Source organism: Limanda limanda, chromosome 6 (genome assembly GCF_963576545.1).
Source record: "Limanda limanda chromosome 6, fLimLim1.1, whole genome shotgun sequence".
Lineage (NCBI taxonomy): Eukaryota > Metazoa > Chordata > Actinopteri > Pleuronectiformes > Pleuronectidae > Limanda > Limanda limanda.
In genome coordinates this window covers 3480001-3498108 of record NC_083641.1, presented here as the reverse complement: position 1 = coordinate 3498108, position 18108 = coordinate 3480001, and the positions used below count along the sequence as shown (strand labels likewise).

The 18108-nt window shown below is 39.9% G+C and overlaps 2 protein-coding genes across 2 annotated transcripts in view; both read left to right on the top strand.

Moving 5' to 3' along the window:
- The first annotated feature begins 177 nt into the window (after positions 1–177).
- sirt2 (sirtuin 2 (silent mating type information regulation 2, homolog) 2 (S. cerevisiae)) lies at positions 178–7672 on the top strand. Its single transcript, XM_061072771.1, has 16 exons — positions 178–305; positions 474–520; positions 716–764; positions 1063–1173; positions 1305–1346; positions 1577–1683; positions 1981–2037; positions 2138–2206; positions 2286–2415; positions 2510–2569; positions 2789–2844; positions 2934–3010; positions 3156–3207; positions 3297–3364; positions 4079–4145; positions 6004–7672. The coding sequence occupies exons 1-16, from the start codon at positions 290–292 to the stop codon at positions 6145–6147; spliced, it is 1152 nt and encodes a 383-aa protein (XP_060928754.1). The 5' UTR covers positions 178–289; the 3' UTR covers positions 6148–7672.
- A 2551-nt stretch (positions 7673–10223) lies between these two features.
- Positions 10224–18108, top strand: part of rinl (Ras and Rab interactor-like) — a 9686-nt gene continuing 1801 nt past the window's right edge. Inside the window, exons 1-10 of the mRNA XM_061073594.1 lie at positions 10224–10256; positions 10458–10623; positions 13211–13322; positions 14195–14267; positions 14536–14624; positions 15424–15506; positions 15718–15949; positions 16457–17143; positions 17302–17619; positions 17736–17867. Of these exons, the coding sequence (XP_060929577.1) occupies positions 10255–10256; positions 10458–10623; positions 13211–13322; positions 14195–14267; positions 14536–14624; positions 15424–15506; positions 15718–15949; positions 16457–17143; positions 17302–17619; positions 17736–17867 (1894 nt within the window). The 5' untranslated portion in view covers positions 10224–10254. The remainder of the gene's footprint in view (positions 10257–10457; positions 10624–13210; positions 13323–14194; positions 14268–14535; positions 14625–15423; positions 15507–15717; positions 15950–16456; positions 17144–17301; positions 17620–17735; positions 17868–18108) is intronic.

Here is an 18108-nt window from a genome sequence, read left to right as displayed (position 1 = left end):
GCAAGTATCTCTATTCATTTGTAGCCTTACCCATGTTTATTGATCATGAGTCTGATGAATATAAGTTCATTCATGTGACATTTAACAGAACAGCAGGTGGTTCTCTGCGGTAGGAACTACAAACTCCGTAGGAACTGTGTCACATCATCCCGGACCCTTTTAATTGACGGACAACAACAAGACGGGCCAGCTGAGAGCTAGCATTACCGGTCACAACTTTGTTAATTAGTGAATATACATTAGTTGTCATTTGAACCCCTGTGTTTAAAGGGTTTCAGTGGACGGATAAATGTCTGATGCATCAGGTAATATGTCTGTCTGATGTGAAACTGACCTACTTACTGTTTCCAGCCGGTCCACAGCGCGAGCTCAGCTAGCTTTGCAGCTAACACGGACATTTACAGAGACAAATACTTGTTGAGGATCTTGTTTCTTTGATGGAGTATTTGATTGTTTGTTTGTTGTTTTGTTAGAACTCCCTGATAGTAAAGAAGAGGAGGAGGTTTCACTGGAACCAGAGGTAACAAACAAACAAACAAGAAAGCTTTTATCTGTAGCTAACTGTAGCAAGTGGATGCTAGCAGATGGGCCACTGTCACACAGCTTTGATCTAATCCAAACGAAGCAGTGATCTGTGAGCTTCTCATGTTCACAACACACCGTATTTACTGTGTCTGAATTTATACTGTCACTCATTATTATTGATTGTTTATAGGACCAATCCGACGACAGCAGTGGGGAAGAGGCAGCAGGAGACACAGAAAGTATGTAAACACGAACATGGCTCATGTGTAACATGCTGTGAAGTTATCAACACGAAATAATTCATGATAATATCCAGCTTTGCTCCTGTCGAGTCTTTGTATTATTTCATGCATTAAGAGCTAAGTTTTGCCATTTATGGATTTCTTATGTTTTGTACTTGTTACATTTGGCCATTACTGGTCTCTACCACTCCCCACACGTTTTATATAAGATTTTCCGTCATGTAGTTGTTTATCAACTAAGAAATATTTCAAAAATTGGATTGTTATTGATGATTATCTTCTCTGTTCCTGTCAGTGGACTTTCTACGTAACCTCTTCTCAAGCACTCTGGGCCTCGGCACAACTGAAAAAGTTCTGGATGACTTGACTCTAGAAGGAGTTGCTCAATACATAAAGAGTGGCAAATGTGAGTCTCATTGCTTCTATTCATCCTGTCCATCAGGACTGACCATTGCGGATTGATTTACAATATAAAAGTCGGTAACCACAGTGCAGTTATTATATATTTATTTTGAAAGTTCCTTTGTATCCACACAGGTCAGAACATCCTCTGCATGGTTGGAGCAGGAATATCCACATGTGAGTATCTCAGCTTCAATATTATGAAATATGCATTTAAAAGCCAATAAATCAGTTCAAATGTTTAGCAATGTGTTTGAGTGTGTATACTTTATATACATAATATATATATATATACACACACACACACATACAGGCACACACACACACACGCACACAAACACACACATGTGTCTAAATGTATTTATGTATACTTTATTGTTAATCTATAACACCTTTTCTCTTCACAGCCGCTGGAATCCCTGATTTCCGCTCACCAGGAACGGGCCTGTATGCAAACCTGCAGAAATATAACCTTCCCCACCCAGAGGCCATCTTCCAGATCGATTATTTTAAGGTGGGTTAATAAAGTGTGAAGCATGGAACAGCACATGACAGCTGCCCCAGGTCCCTAAAAGTCAATGGAGCAAAGAAAAACACAAAATCTTTAATTATATCCTGATTCAGCTTAAATTTCATTCTGAAGTTGGAACATTGATGATTCCTTTTTTCTCAAGTGTGTCTTGGCTTGACCTCTATGGCTAGATGCTCATTATATTCTCTTACACTCATCCAATGGTAGCTACATGTATAACATCTACGATCTTGTGTCAATACAATACAATTTTATATTTGTTACCATCTTGTGTCTCAGAAACATCCAGAGCCATTCTTCGCCTTGGCCAGGGAGCTTTACCCGGGACAGTTCAAGGTACACAAAGCACTTCCAAATAACCAGCTCATGATTGTCATGTCATTTAGAAAACTAAAAGATTTGCTTCCTGTCTTGTCTGACTTTTATTTCTGTTTAGCCAACAATCTGTCACTACTTCATGAAGATGCTGAAGGACAAGGGGCTCCTGAAACGCTGCTACACACAGGTAGGCAAACGCACATCATGTAACATAACCAAATTAAATAACTTTGTCTGTGTTGACATTAATGTGTCTGTTCTGTCAGAATATCGACACACTGGAGCGAGTGGCTGGGCTCGAAGGAGACGATCTAATCGAAGCTCATGGAACATTTTACACGTCACACTGTGTCAGTTTCTGTTGCCGTAAGGAATACGACCTGGACTGGATGAAAGGTATTTATTACTTCTGTTAGTATTTACATGAAAAAGGATATTTGAGTATTGTTTTCCCAATTGGGACATTGAACTCTTTTTTTGTGCTTTGTAGAAAAGATCTTTAATGATGACATTCCCAAATGTGACAAGTGCAGCAGTTTGGTCAAACCAGGTCAGTTGATACTTGTCTCTCTGCTTCATTTTAATTTTTTCCTTTTCAATATTATTTCTATTTGTCCAATGCAATTTTAATTCCTCTTCCTAAAAAACCTGACAACCTGTCTGCACATCATTGTACCTCAACAAACATAATTGCAGGGTAACTGGGTCGTCATACTGTTTATTTCTGAATCTCTTCGTATCTTGGTGTGCATTGCTTCTCTTCACTCAGATATCGTCTTCTTTGGAGAGAGTTTGCCTGTCCGGTTCTTCACTTCAATGAAGATGGTGAGCGCGTGGTGCTGGTTCAAAAGTATTCAGGCATGTGGTGTCGCAGTTCTGCAGAAATAAACTCTTTCCATTGTGTTTATTCACAGGACTTTCCTCGCTGTGATCTTCTCATCGTCATGGGGACCTCTCTGCAAGTCCAGCCATTTGCAGGTCTGGTCGGCAGGTACATCAGATCAAGTTTTCTATTCCTGAAATATAATAGATTACTCCTGTAAGAAGCTTCAGGTGAATTGTCCAAATATTGTCTAAGTAATTATTAATCTGTTTGTCCGATTTTCTGTGGTTTTCCCCCATGGGGGGACACTCAGGGTCTCAAAAAGTTGTCCCAGACTGCTCATTAACATGGAGAAGGCCGGGCAGGTGAGTAAACACCACTCCCTGTAATCCCGTCTGCCTTTGTTTTCATTATTTTAGTCTGTCATAAATGTGATTCTTGATTCTCTGTGCAGGCTGATCCTCTGTTCGGGTTGCTTGGTTTTGGAGGAGGGATGGACTTTGACTCAGACAAGGCGTACAGGTGATACAGAGAAGCTGCTACGTCTTCTCTCAAACAGTTTCACTATATACGCTTTACTCTTCCATTCTTACATAAATCTTATATTAGATTTAATTTAATGAATCCCAGCAAGTTGACCTAGTCCAGTGAGATTATATGTTTTTGATCATTAACAAACAAACGAAACATTATCATTACTTATTTACATTTTTCGTATAAAACATGAATATAGTCTTTCTATTAGAATTATCTTACGCTTTATGTTTTCACCACCAGATGGTGCTAAAGCTTAATTTATAATGGTACTTCACTTTTTATTTTTGTTACAAATTTTTCTCTTAACTCAATGAAATTTAGTCGCTCAGTTATAACATAAAGCTATTGCAGCAGTAAAATCAGTGACAAATACCAGTGAGAAGTAGCACCAGTATCACCACTTTAAGTTAGAATGAAATCTAACGGCACACTACAGCAATTGGACTGAAAATTAGAACTGCAGAAAGTTGTCACAACAGCTTCTGGGCAAACACTTACAAACATGGAATCTATTTCAACATCAGAGATGAAGAATCTTTAAAAAAAACAATGCGTCGTATTTTAAGGGTATATCTTTACCTTTATAGTACAAATGTTCAAGACGTGTTTCAATAGTGGCATGTGGATCAGTTCTGGAAATGAAAGAATGTTGTGGAGCCCAGTCCAGGCTCTAATTGTGGCCTTTTTCTCTTCCTCCAGAGACGTAGCTCACATCAGTACATGTGATGAAGGCTGTTTGGCTCTAGCTGACCTGCTGGGATGGAAGGTGAGTTACCACATCATCCATATACAGTAGAGCAGGCACGTGCACAGATAGACCCCTAGTGGTGCTCAAGCACCAGCCCTTTTGCCCTGGATGAGAAAAAGTGCCAATTTTTTCCTCATTCATCAATATTTAAGAATAAAAATTACTCTCTCTGTCATCAATTCCCACCAATGTGTTTTGATATCTGACGGGGCATTTATTTGAGTTCTTGTGAAAATTTCGCCCCGACATGCTCCGCTGGCCCCGCCCCCCCCCCTCCTCCTCCTCCTCCTCAGGCAGCGCTGAGGCCAAACTCCTGCAACTGCTTCTCCACGCAGAATCAGACAAATCCCCCGACTTTGTTTGGTGATAAATTAACCACAACATAAACACCACTGAAAACATTACGTCGCAACTGGTCCGACTTTTCCTTAAAAAATAAACTAACAAAAAACTGAAATCCGTGATATCAAAGCCTTTCCAGCTGTTTACTGACGTTTGTCATGTTTAATGAGGAGAGAGAGGGAGAGAGATACAGGCAGACATACAGACAGACAGACAGACAGACAGACAGACAGACAGACAGACAGACAGACAGACAGACAGACAGACAGACAGACAGACAGACAGACAGACAGACAGACAGACAGACAGACAGACAGACAGACAGACAGATAGGCAGAGAATTTAAAGGCAGTTTTACTATTGTACAAATTAAGTTCACTAGTTTTGTTTCATTTAAAATCGTAATTATTGAAATGAAAGGTAGGTCTTAAGTTGAGCTACATGACAGTCTGGTGAGTTATATTGTGGTATATTAGTGTTGTGCTGCTTATACTTCAACTCTGTCAGAAAACAGTAAACAAAAATGTGTGTACTGTGTTGTCAGCTTTATAGAGATTATGTAAGTCACTCTTGATAATTATGCACAAAATTTATTTATCTCATTTACAAAATTTGCAGCATAATGCCAAGAAAAGACAGACTCCAAAAGCAGAAGGATAGGGAACTGCAGCAAGCAGCTCAGGGTAGCATCTCTATTTTATATTGGATCAGGCCATCAACAAGTAAAACAAATGAGGGAGAATGAGTACGTTTTTATTTATTTATTATTATTATTTTTTATTTCATAAACAATTTTGGCGATGGGTGCCCTTTTTTTTTGGTTTGAGCACCTGCCCCCCAAAATGTCTGTGCACGTGCCTGCAGTAGAGTCATAGGAAAAATAGCCTTGAACCATAGATAAATTAATACTGACATCACTTCAGTCTGACCACTGCTGTAATTCAATCCCTTTGTTTTAGGTTCAGTGTGTAATATTCAGCTGAAAGGGATCTATTGGCAGAAATTGAATGTGAAATAATCCTAGTGATGTTTTGACTAGTGTGTTTCATCTAAATTATAGGAATTGTGGTTTTCTTTACCCTAGAATGGGCATTTTATAATTAAATACCTCATATCTACATCAGAGAGAGGGGGGGGGGTCCTCTCTACGGAGGCGGCCATGTTTTTACAGTAGCCCAGAATGGACAAACTAAACACCTTTTTATCACAACTGAAGGATATCACAGGTTCCCTTTCATGTTGGGAAGGGGAGGGTGATGTGAGGGATGTTCAGCTGCAGCATGCACCTTCACCAATAATTTCTACACACTGAACCTTTAAGTGGTATTAAAAGTTTAACACAAGAGTGTAATTGAAATGTCAGCATAGTCTTAATGGGATTTTCCTGTGTGATGTTGTGGTTGCAAGCCCCCACTGTGAAATGACTTCTTATTCAGCCAGAGCAAGAGCTGTTTTCTCTGATCATCACCAGTCACTCCCCTGTGTCTGTTTACTTTACTCCTGGTGAATACCTTCTGGTTTGAACTCTTTCCAGGTGGAGCTGGAAGAGATGGTGAAGCAGGACCACGCCAAGATCGATAGTCAGGACCAAAAGGAAAAGGCCGGTGAGAACAGCAAAGCTGCAGCCAAGACGAGCTCTGCATCAGTGGCTCCAGAACCAGTGAAAAAGGAAGAGTAACTCATTCCAAATCTCCCTTTTTATTCAAAGCTACTATACTGATGTCGCTGTGTGGAAGTGGCCCTGAGAGGCAGATTTTGATGGTTCCTGTTTGACGTTGAGAATTGATGCTTTTTTTATTGGCAAACATTTAATTCCTCTAAACAACCTCACATGACGTCTTTCATCCCTGTGTTTTATGCTTTTGTTTATATCAGTTACTTGCACTTTACTGACATTACTATATATTTGCATCATGCAAAAAAGTATAGTGTAACATGTGAAACCATTAGTCAAGATACTTTGATATAAGATATTTTGCTTTTGTTTCAAATATCATGCTAATTTGTCACTTTAACCCTCGTCACTGATTCCAGTTTATTAACTCTTAAAAGATAAAACCAGGCTGTTGTGTATTGAATCGCTCATGCAAGTATTACATAGATGAAAGTAACTTCCGGAAAGGGGAACTTAGGTAGTTATAGATATAACTTGGAAAATATTGTCTTGATTTTTGACTAATATTTCTTTTCATGTTGACCCTCTGCTCCTGTTTGAACTGATTTCTGTTATTTTTTTGAATACAATGTTTTTAGATGTTTATGGGGGGGGGGATTATGATCTCTTCATATAATAAAACTGCAAACTTTACATGATGCACAAAATATAATAATAGCTTTGCTCCCTCCGATGTCAGGACTTCAGTTGGTTGAAAGTTGATATTTCCTTTTAAATCTTTGGGGATAGATGAAATGCTAGTAAGGATAAATAGACATGGTTTTCTACAAGAATATGTAATTTAAAATAAGAAAATTAAACAGTTTCATAGTGAAGTGAAGTGGAAACAAATTATAGTGATCATGTCTGCCACAATCAGCTTCATTACTATGAGCAGATGATTATTATAACCCAAGTTTATTTATTTTTTCTTTCTCTCTCATGCAGATTATTTTCTAATTGATATTTGTGTCTTCATTGCGTAAATACAAAATGTACAACCCCACAACCATCACTGTCTACTGTCTCCAGATCTGATGGACAGAGTCTGCTCGCTCTGTACTAGTCTGAAAATGCAAGGAGGGCAGAACATCTCTCAGAAGAGCAATGGAAAGAGTCCAGGAACATATCACATGCTGCATGAGTGCACACATACTGTACACACACTCACACACACAGTTAATTTAGGGAGAGCAGTCATCACACAGGCAGTCCATAAACCTCATATGTTAGAAAAGAGTGCATGAAATGACATCTTCTTATAGTAGCCTACAATAGTTTATTGTCTTGTATGAAAAGACCCCATATCAACAGGAAGCTTGATTATTGTGAGGGAATTATTTAAAGAGCATCTGTATAGAATTATCTTGTCCCTGGTTTTTCGGCCTCTATAGTTGGTTTCCACTGTATTTGGGATATTTGTAAGAGAATGAATTGTACCACTGTGGCATATTGAAATACAGGGGTGGGCACAGTAGCATGAACATCTGTACAATATTATGGAAACCAATACAAAAGTCCTGCAATAAATTTACAATTGTAAACCTGATGCTGTTCAGTTTTGTTGAGACTGAATGAGTTGATTCAACTACGTGTATGTGGCTATTTCAATTTAAAGATCAATGTAAACAATAATGTTGTTGGGGCCTTTTACTATCTTTCCTTGGGAATCTTCATGGTTAAGGCACTGTTACCAAAAGCATAGCTGTAATAATTTATGTCACACATAGCCTGATGGGAGGGCCGTGGTCATCCTCAGCATCTGGACACTTTAATGTAACCGTTATTGCATAGTATTGGCTTTTTACCCTGATTATATTTTGAAATGTGCTCATACAAAGATAATGTTGTTAACTTGCTAAACGTGAACTTTTGGGTGTGGTTTGTGCATGGTTTCCTTTTTTTCATTATCTTTAACGCCCATATATTTTGCATAAACAATAATTATAATGCTCTTATAAGACTTATAATTGTATTAGTATTAGAGCTGTATTTAGGCAAACTAGTACTTTGATCTAAATGCTAATGCAAGCATGTTAACATGCTCACAGTGACAAGCTAAAATAATGTTCACCTTGTTTACTGTCTTAATTTAGCCTGAACTAAGAAGTGCTTATTAGCACATTAAGACCTGATGGTGAGAAATAAGTCAGTCAAGTATTAAGTCAATGACCAAATATGGATTTTTATGGTGAAAAGGTGCCCATCAACTGGATTTTAAGAGATTTCGCTAAAAGCCACAATCGGCTTGTAGTGTCTTTCAAATTGAAACTGGGAGGGCACTCAGAGAACACACACTGTACAAGGCCTAACAGTCACCTTATGAAACCACATTTAAATTTACTAGATCCAGATTGTTTTTGCTCAATTAAATTGCCACAAACCACACAGAAGTATGTAAGTCAACTCAACAAGCCTGATTTTTTAATCATGATCCGTAAATTATTCCAGAGAAATTAAAAGAACTGTTGAAAGAAACCCTCTATCCCACAATGTTTAAAGAAGGTTAAAAAAAAAAGGTATCCGCCGCTTGATCTGCGTTTGCACCAGGTTCTTCCCTGATGCACAACATATCCTTCCACCAAGTTTCATAGAAATCTATTCAGTCATTTTTGTGTAATCCTGCTAACTAACTGACAGACAAATAACAAACAGACTGAAACATAACCTCCTTGGTGGAGGTTATAACAGAGATCAAGGCCTGTGATTAAAACAGCTCAGTATTTTAATGCATTTTGACTGGACAGAAGTGATGGTTCTAACAAACATGAGGTTATTAGTTGGGTTTGGTATCTGTTTTCAGTTTATTGGTGCCGGCTGAATTGGCCCTTGCCATTGTACAGATAATCGTGCTATATGAGACAATGGTTTAAAGTGTGACAACACTGCACGGACACGTGGACCAATCAGCAACACCTCTGGCTGTGGTTTCCTTGAGGACTGTTGGAAAGGCAGTGTCGTGTCTTTCATGCCGCAGTGTCTTGTCGAAGTCGGTGTTTGACGAGAGGAGATGCAGACCCAGAACTTGCAGTATAACAGAATTTATTACACAGAAGTTTCACAGATCAGACGGATACCATGGTATACCCGGAGACATCACAAGCCAATAGTGAAAGTCTGCTTGCCTCTTGCAAGACAACAAGTTTTATTTGTGGAGGTGGGACCCCATGAAGAGGTGGGATCCCAACACTAGAGATAACATGACATCACAAAACCGGGCCTTTTACCTAAATAAGGACATGTTTAGTATCTTGTTCTGCAAGTCTTCATTTTACAGTTCAAAAGAGTATTCTCTGGGGGAGAGAGCTAACGAATAACACCTGGGATAGTGTTCAAAAGAGTCTGAGAATTTGAGAATCAACACGCCTTAAGATTTTAACATGTCATTATGTTTTATAACTATGCTAGATAGATCTAGCTAAGCTAAATATACTACAGCAGCAAACCAACCTGCATGTAGGTGACAATAAAACAGACTTGACACCCCCCACCCCCCCATGTGTACTTAAAATAGTGATGGATTCAAGGTTATGTCTAGGGCATTTATTTTTTGTTTCTTCGCGTATTCACAGGTCGTCTTAGAGCTGTGGTGACACATTTACAGGCCCAGTCTGCTCTCAGATTAGAAGTTATGAACCCTGCAATCACATCTGAGCAGAAGACAAGCAGTGCTGCAGAGTGAGAGAAAAAACAGACAGATGTAGCTGTTTCGAAAGGAGACAGTGTCTTCTCAGTGTTCACGCCTTGCACAGACCAGGGTTAACCACATGCAGAATTGTGGGGAGGAGAGGAGCGATTATAAAGAAGCAGCAGCCGTGTGAAATTGGCGGAACAGCTTCATAAGAAAACAGAAAGTGCATCAGATGCCAGTATGAGCAGGATGCAGAAGAAGGCAGCCAACGTGGCAGCAGCCCACCAGTTAACTTGCATTTAAAATACAAAACACTCTGTGCAGGATGTATGTTTGAGGAGCATGTGAGCTTCCTATTTTCTTTTTTGTTTTTGTCTTCTTGAGAAACATTTTGTTCTGTGTAGAAATGAAGCTCAAGAGAGAAGATTTCAACATGCCGAGGAATGTGCTAATAGTGTAGAGGAGAGGGGCCACATGAACCAACTCAGCCAGTGCAACACATGTAAGTATTAACCTGAAATCTATGCTCTTTCTGAAAAATCCAACATTTGTCTGATTATTGAACATTTCTGAATATGAATCCCCTCAGGCCATAAGCAAACAGTAAATTAAACGTTTTCCCAAAAAGGAATCAGCAGTTTTATTCCAAATTGTTGCCAACTGTTGTTTGTGTGCATAAACACGTACATACGTTTGTGTCCAGGGCGGTTCACAGTCAAGTTAACGGTACAACGGCCATTCCATGGAGGAGCAGCAGGAGTAAGCCGTCGCTCCTGGGGCAGCTCAGAGGCTGTCAGGAGGCCTGGTGTCCCGGGGCACCCTGGGATAGAGAAGGAGCCCACACTGTGATCTGTGGAACACCTGCCGGGGTGAGTGATCCTCCTATTCTTTACAAACATTCATCAGTCAGTCAAGCAGTCGTCATGTCAGTATGATGTCACATTAACTCTGACGCTGCTTCACTTATTCAGATAAAGTCTTAAAATGGGTCTGTGTATGCAGGAAAGTTATTTTACAATATGAACTGAAAAATCTTCACCATCAAAAATATTGATATTGTGTTTGTTTCACACACATAGAGTGTAAGCACTGAGAAATCCTGAATCCGGGCCCTCCGCCTCCATGCTGGTACCATGATTCAATCAGAGTTTTTATTTTTTTGTATTTCAAGAATTAACTTTGAATTTAGTCGACTTATCTTTACTTTGACTTATTTCTCTGCTCATTTAAAAGCTTATTTGAGCAAATTTTAGAAGCTAAAATAACGGGGATTTTCTTTGTATCTCCATTTCTTATTATCTGTCCTTCTACCTCCTTATCTTCCCTTCATACCTTCTCCCTGATCTTCACCTTTCCTTCTTCTCACTGTTTCCCTCATTTACACATAATCCAGCATCCTTCTGTCACCTCCAGGTTAGTTTGCTGCTCATGTTTCTGTCCAAATTGTCTCAAACAAGCGAAGACGTCATTTTGTGTAACAACAGAAGTGTTCTTAGAACTGGAAATAAGTCACAAAAGTAGTTTCCTCTTTTATTTTACATCTGAATCAGTAGTTTTGAGCTGAGTGCAGAAGTAGTGTTGGACACAGCAAGTGCAAGTCAGGGAAACGACCGTCTGCTTAAAAAGGGAGAATGTGAGTAGAGCAAACAGTTTTTTTTTATTTAGCTTTTTGAAAGAGGGACATGCAAATAATACAGAGAAAGGGAAAACTTTATCTATAAATAACACGATGAGTAATTTTTTGGTTTTGACAAAGAAATGTTTTGCATCCAAACTATAGTTCTCAAATTAATTGTTCATTATTTCTGATTAACTTAGCTGTTATGACTTAACATGTATACATATGTATACATGGAACATCTCAACTGTCAAACTGTAAGTCAGCGTGTTCAAAGTTTGGTGATTGCAGTGAATACGACTCTATTTTTGTGCATGTCGACATTGAAAGCCACTTCCTCCCTGTGTGTATAAATGTGTGCTGGTGTTCAACAGCACTCCATTCACTTGTGGTGTCTTTAGTTGCACGTGTATTGTTATACCATAGTAATTATGTCTCAAACAAACGGTTTTGTTCTGTTTCAGTCACTGTTTCCATAGCAGTTAGATCATCGGTTTAGAAAAAAGCAATGACTGGCTTTACAATGTTTGCTGTTAAAATAAAGTTTGTTGTTTTATAAATTTAGAATAGAAAATACCACATGAAAAATGTGCTTCTCAAGGTATTCACATTTTTTAATCATACAGATAGCATACGGATTCGAACAAAAGGGAGCTTAAAGTTTGTCTCTTGTAAAATAGCAAAAGTCACCCAAATATCCCAAAACACATGTGGGCCCTTATAGAAAGCATGCAGTGTTCTAGACAAGGTATAATCTGGATGTAAACCTACACTTGCCGATGTGATAATTGGTGAATATGGCCCAAATAGCACAAAGCAAATTCACCTTGCTATGGCCCAGATCTGGCAAACAGAAGCAGGCCACCTTGCCATCATCCCATGCGGTATGTGGGGTAAATGTTTGACAAAGCTAGTTTGCTATGTGGGTAAGCTAGAAAGAGAAAACCAAACCTGCCCCAGCAGGACTGTGTGAGTGTGGTCTGCTCAGTTGAAGTAGTTCCTCTCCAAGAAGCGTCTTATTTTTCTTTTTTTATTGGCCTTCATGAGGATTGATACACAATTGATATGCAATAAAAAGCATTGAAAAACATTCAACACATACTGATATTGCAGTAGGGAGAGTATTTTATATGGTTCGGGCCACAACTTTGAAAACACGATCACCTTTAGCTTTTAAACAGGACAACCATTAAGAGAGGGAGTCCATTAATAACATCCAGGGACAGATGTGCTAACTCATGCTGATCACAGCTCAGGATGATGGAATATGTTTTGTGTTTGAACCAAATTATTGGATAAATGAAAATCCTTTGCATAGATGAAAAGTGGGTTTAATTTTATCTCAAGGTTTTTCATAATCAGATTGAGCCACTTGAGAGTCAGAGCTGTCATTAACGCTATTGGCAAAAACTCTGACTGTATGAAGAGGCATGTGCAATTTATATCAATAATGCAGTTTTATTTTTTATGTATTTAAAATATGAATACATATAACACATAAGACTGAACCACGTTCAGCAAGTTGGTCTATTAAGCAGCCTCCATACAATCACATTAACCCAAACCCCCACTAAACAAATCTTTATCAGTTATCATTACTGAACCTGTGGAAAATGACATCATTACTAATAATCTTTATCTAATCAATACAACCTTGTCATAGAAATACTCGCACTGTGTTGTTTTTCTTCTCCACTCTCTATTTTTGTATTGTCAGCATTTTTCTTTTGAATGTGTGTAATGCTGTCTGCCATTGAACATTTAAGCTGTTTCCACACTGATCAGCTTCTTTACTAAAATGAGTCACTGTGTGTGCGTGTGTGCTTTCTTCCCTCCAGAGTTTCCTAGTTGTGCAGGACTGTGCGACGTCTCTGCCCAGCCTGCTGTGTGTGTCTGCTGGAGGAGACACTGACCCCGTTCTCGACTATACTATCAAAAGCACGGGCAAAGGTATGGACCGACCTCATTATTATTTCTGTGTGAATGTCTCTGTATTAGAGCGTCTGTTTTAGTTTGTGTGTGTGTGTGTGTGTGTGTGTGTGTTTTTGTCGACCAGGTATTACCCACGTTATGGGGACCTACACTTGTTTACACCTTATGGGGACGAAAAATCATGATATTTAAAGGTGATAACATGTTTTTGAGTTACTTTAAGGGAAGGGTTAGACAAGTAGTAATGATTGTCAAATTTTGAATAAGTCTCCCTTGAGTGTGAATGAGTGTCTTCACAGATATAAAGGGCTGTGCATGTGTTCGTGTGTGCAGGATCTCTAAGTTCCCTTTTCAGTCACTTTCAACGTTTTTTTAATGACTCATTACTTCTGCCAAAAACCGTCAGACTACACTGAATAAACAGTTGCAGTAAGTTAATAACATGTCAGGTTGCTTTGTATCTGCTGCTGTTGAATGTGTGTGCCAGGAAAATGTACAGACGAGAGCAGGTAATACCGGTTAATACTCAGACACCTACACACACCTCCGGGAAACTGCAAATTTGGGTTTCTCAAACTGGTAACACCCTTTAATTGCTGATACAACTCACACACATCCATGCTGCTTTAATTGGACATGAATGTGGTATGCACAAACTGAGGAGACAACTGACACCTATAGCCTGCAATTACCCTGCTCATAGTATTAGAACCCTAGGCTATAAGAAAATGTAATAGTCATTAATAGAACACTGAAGTTACTGTGGGCAGAGCAGCTTTGCATTAGAAGTCCCCTGTTGTGGTTCCTGGTTTAAGTTTTGTGAGTTTCCAGGAATGTATTTTCAGTATGAGGTTAATATTACCCACCATTTCTCTGTTTCTTTCTCTCAGCGTTCCAGTTGTCTGAGTCTCGTCTTTCTTTCTCTGACTTGGCTCAGCTGGTGTTCTTCTACTCTGTGACCAGGTGAGGACCTGCTGCATCTCGGATTTTTATTTTCTGATTGTTCAAACTTCCTCCACAACTTCTCTAACATTTTATTACTACAGTAATAAAGCACAGATGTCACACTGCTTTAAGCATCTGTTCATTATTTAGTCTCTATGGATATCCAGGTTATATGAGGGCTCAGTGAAATATCTTTCTCTAAAATAGATTTGAATTCAGTTGTCAGGTCTGTTTAAACGTCATGAATCAGTTTGTTTTATCACTGTTATTTCTCCCTGTTTCTCAGGGATGTGTTGGCCGTTTGTCTGTCAATTCCTCAGTGGATCTACAGCATCACCGGCAAGAACAAAGATCATTTCTCTCAACTTGAACCCAGTGAGTTATTTCATACTCTATCTGATTTTGTCTCGTATCATTACCCAGAGGAAGTATTATAAAACTATAAATGCTTTTATCTCCAGTAGAATTTACTGCTGCAAAGGACTTCCTAAAAAGGCAATCAGGCATGCCACTTATGACCAAAATTTGGCTACAAAAGTTTTAACCAAATCTAAACATACAGCCCACATCAGCCCTGCTGTTGAATCTCTACACTGGTTGCAAGTGAATAACAAGATTGATTTAAAAGTTTTATCCCTAATTTTTTAATCTCTGAATGGAGCTGCTCCAAATACATAACAAACATGTTAGTCCAATATAACCTGCAAGACCCCTGAGATCACGGGGGAGTGATAGAGGTATGCTCCATCCATTGCAATTTTTAAAATGAGATTGAAAACTTATTTTATTCAAGTGCCTATAACTAACCTATTTTTTACATTATTATTGTATTACATTTATTATTTTACACAGTGCTATCTATTTTATTTTATTTTTCTCTTTTAATTATTTTTTAATTTTCATACAGATTTATCCTTTTTGTTTATTTTTACCTTGTTTATTCTACTCTTCTTAGTCTTTTATTTTGCTTGAAAATTGTTTTAAACTGTGCTTTCAGATTTTAAGTTGATTTATTTTAATGTTGTCTCTGTGTTATTTTGAATGTCACTGTACAGCAGCATGAAAGGTGCTTTATAAATAAAACTGCCAATGAAGAAAGTAAAGATTTTTTTCTAGCAATTAAATGATAGCTAAACTAGAGAACTGACTTTATTTTTAATCCGTTCCTATGCAGACACTTGGCTCAGCTTACCTCCTGACCAACAGATGGAAGAAATGACCCACAGAGAGCCAAGCACCGTCATGTGCTCCATCCAGGTATATGACGATTAGCCCACCGTACTCCAGCTGGTGAACATGGCAAAACATTCAGTAGCTACGAGTCAACTGTTGACATTACTTCATCTCTGCCGCATGTGCAACTGTTCACTTATATGTTTGCATGTCAGCAATGACTTAAAGCTTCTTCCACAGCTAAATTGTGGTGCTCACTGTGTCACACCATCTTTGTGTTTGTGTGTTTCCTTAGCTGACTTCCTCTAACGGGGCGCTGTGTATCATTAATCCCCTCTACTTACGTGAACATGGAGATGACTGGCTGACACAGAGGGAACGTACTGTAAAGTGCACCACACAGGCATCAAACTTCAAGCGAGAGCGACGCCTCAGCACCACTCGGCCGTGGGCGGGGGCTGGGTTACACAATAAACGGGCCATCTCATTGGACCAGGCACCTTCTGCTGCCAGTGTGGAGAGTTCTGGTGAGGATGAGTTACTTTAACATATTAATAAAGTATTTGTTACCTCTGCTAAGGAGGTCAAAGAAGAACCCATTAAATGTTGGTGTAGATTCAGAATTTGTTTTTCACTTTCTTTAAAATTGCGATGGTAGGGGCATTTTTCAATTTTTGTTGATTTCTCAGAAAATCATTCACAGATCTTGATGAAAATCTGGTATATTTTTAAGCAGCTGATATTTATGAGTATTTGTGTAATTTTATAAAAATCCCAATGAAATCTGTATCTATTGAATTTAAATGTGCATTCATAAGGGGACTGTTTGACCTTGGCGGAGGCATCAAGCTTCAGGCACAACTAATTAGCTTAGCTTAGCAAAAATACTTGAGGCGCTATGGAACCTGTTTCTCATTCTCTATTACCTCTTTTACTCTTTTTCTTTTGAACAATGGAAAAGGGGCCTATGTTGCTTTTAACGGTTAAGCCACAGTGACGGTAACGTGGTTTTCATACTCTGTCTCCCTATCTAGGTCTAACCAGAGCTAAATCAGCTGATTCACCAGCACCAGGTGCCACAGCAGGGGTGGTCCTCAGAAGGCCAAGCCAAAGTTCCACCCTGAGCCCTCCACACAGAGCAAGCATGGAGAGCCTGCATTCATCTCCTCCCTCCACACCTAAAGGTTTAAACTGCTCCGCGTCCGAGCTGCAGTCCCACGGCAGCCCCGTCCTTCAGTCCCCTCACAGGGTTTCCTGGATAGAAGATGGAGTCTGGCTGCCCCCACCCAGGCCCTCATCCTCACTCCACCCCCCGTTTCGCGAGCTCGACTCTCTGTCAATCAGCAGCGTTGAAGAAGAGCAGGAGTTCCAAATACAAAGCCCTCCACCCCATCACCCATCAGCGCACCGCTTGGCCGACAAGGTCATACATCGGCTCTCTGCGGTGGGCCAGGCGCTCGGCGGGCTGGTGTGTCAGAAAAAAAGACTAACCAATCGTGTGCAAGAGATGAGCGAGCGGAAAGGCAGTGTATTTGCAGAGGCCGTGAGAGGATTCGTGGATGTGACGCAGAGGGGAGGGGCTGATCCCGATGGGGTCATGGGATCAGACTTCTTACAGGAAGTGAGGTCATCACTTACATCACTGAGGGAGACACTGTTGGACTTCCCAGAAATCCAGGCGTTGTTGGACAGCATTACTGACCTAAGTGACGCAGAGATAGGTGAGTGAGCAAACAGGGAAATTGACAGATGACCAATACAAATGCATCTAAGCTGTGTGTTTTATTGACAGAACTTGTGTTGTTACAGTCATAACTGAGCAGATGATTGGTTGGTTTTCCTCTGACGTTACCTCACTTACCTTCTGACCATCCTGCAGACTCATTGGTGGACCTCTCCCTGCACAAAGTGGCTCTGAAGCCCGTCTCCACCCACCTCTACTCCTGCATTCGCACCTCCCGCACTAATGATGGCAGCTTCAAGCGTCTCCAAAGCAATCTGTGTGTGCTGGAAAAGAATAAGGTAGATGAGCTGGGAGGGTCGGCGGGAGTTGGGGTTCCTGACTGCGTCAGCCTGGAGCGAATCCAGCAGAGGTGGACGACGATGCATGAATCCTACTCCCCAGACAAGAAGGTCAAGATGCTGCTCAAAGTCTGCAAGAGCATCTATGACGGCATGAGTACAAATTCTAGCTCAGGTAAACTGGTCGTTTAATGATTTTTACCACTAGCTCTGTCTGTCTTGTCTCTCTGAATGGACTGACTCCTTGTTTGTATGTCCTTTAAAATTGCTCTCCTCTCCACTCTTCTGCAGGAAAAATATTTGGAGCAGATGATTTTCTGCCCTGCCTGACATGGGTGCTGCTCCGAAGCGATGTGGTCACCATACAGCTGGACACAGACTACATGATGGAGCTGCTGGACCCCACACAGCTACAGGGAGAGGGTACAGATACAGTCACATTCTTATGCTGCACACATACGCATTTCTACCACAACCCTGTTGAAATGGCAGGAGGTGAGGATGTCCGCTATCATTATAGGCGGACACAATGGCTGATCTGTAAGTTTCCATGTTTCCTGGAGCATCTAACATGTGCCCTTAAGTTTCCTTTTCAGACCCATAGTTTGTTTGCTCTCCAAATCAGTTCATGAGTTCGTAAACTTTCATTTTCACTCAAAGAAAA

Coding starts and splice junctions, on each gene's coding strand:
- sirt2 (XM_061072771.1), top strand. Junction 765..1,062: donor GGCAGCAGGAGACACAGAAA/GTATGTAAACAC, acceptor TGTTCCTGTCAG/TGGACTTTCTACGTAACCTC. Junction 1,684..1,980: donor TCCAGATCGATTATTTTAAG/GTGGGTTAATAA, acceptor CTTGTGTCTCAG/AAACATCCAGAGCCATTCTT.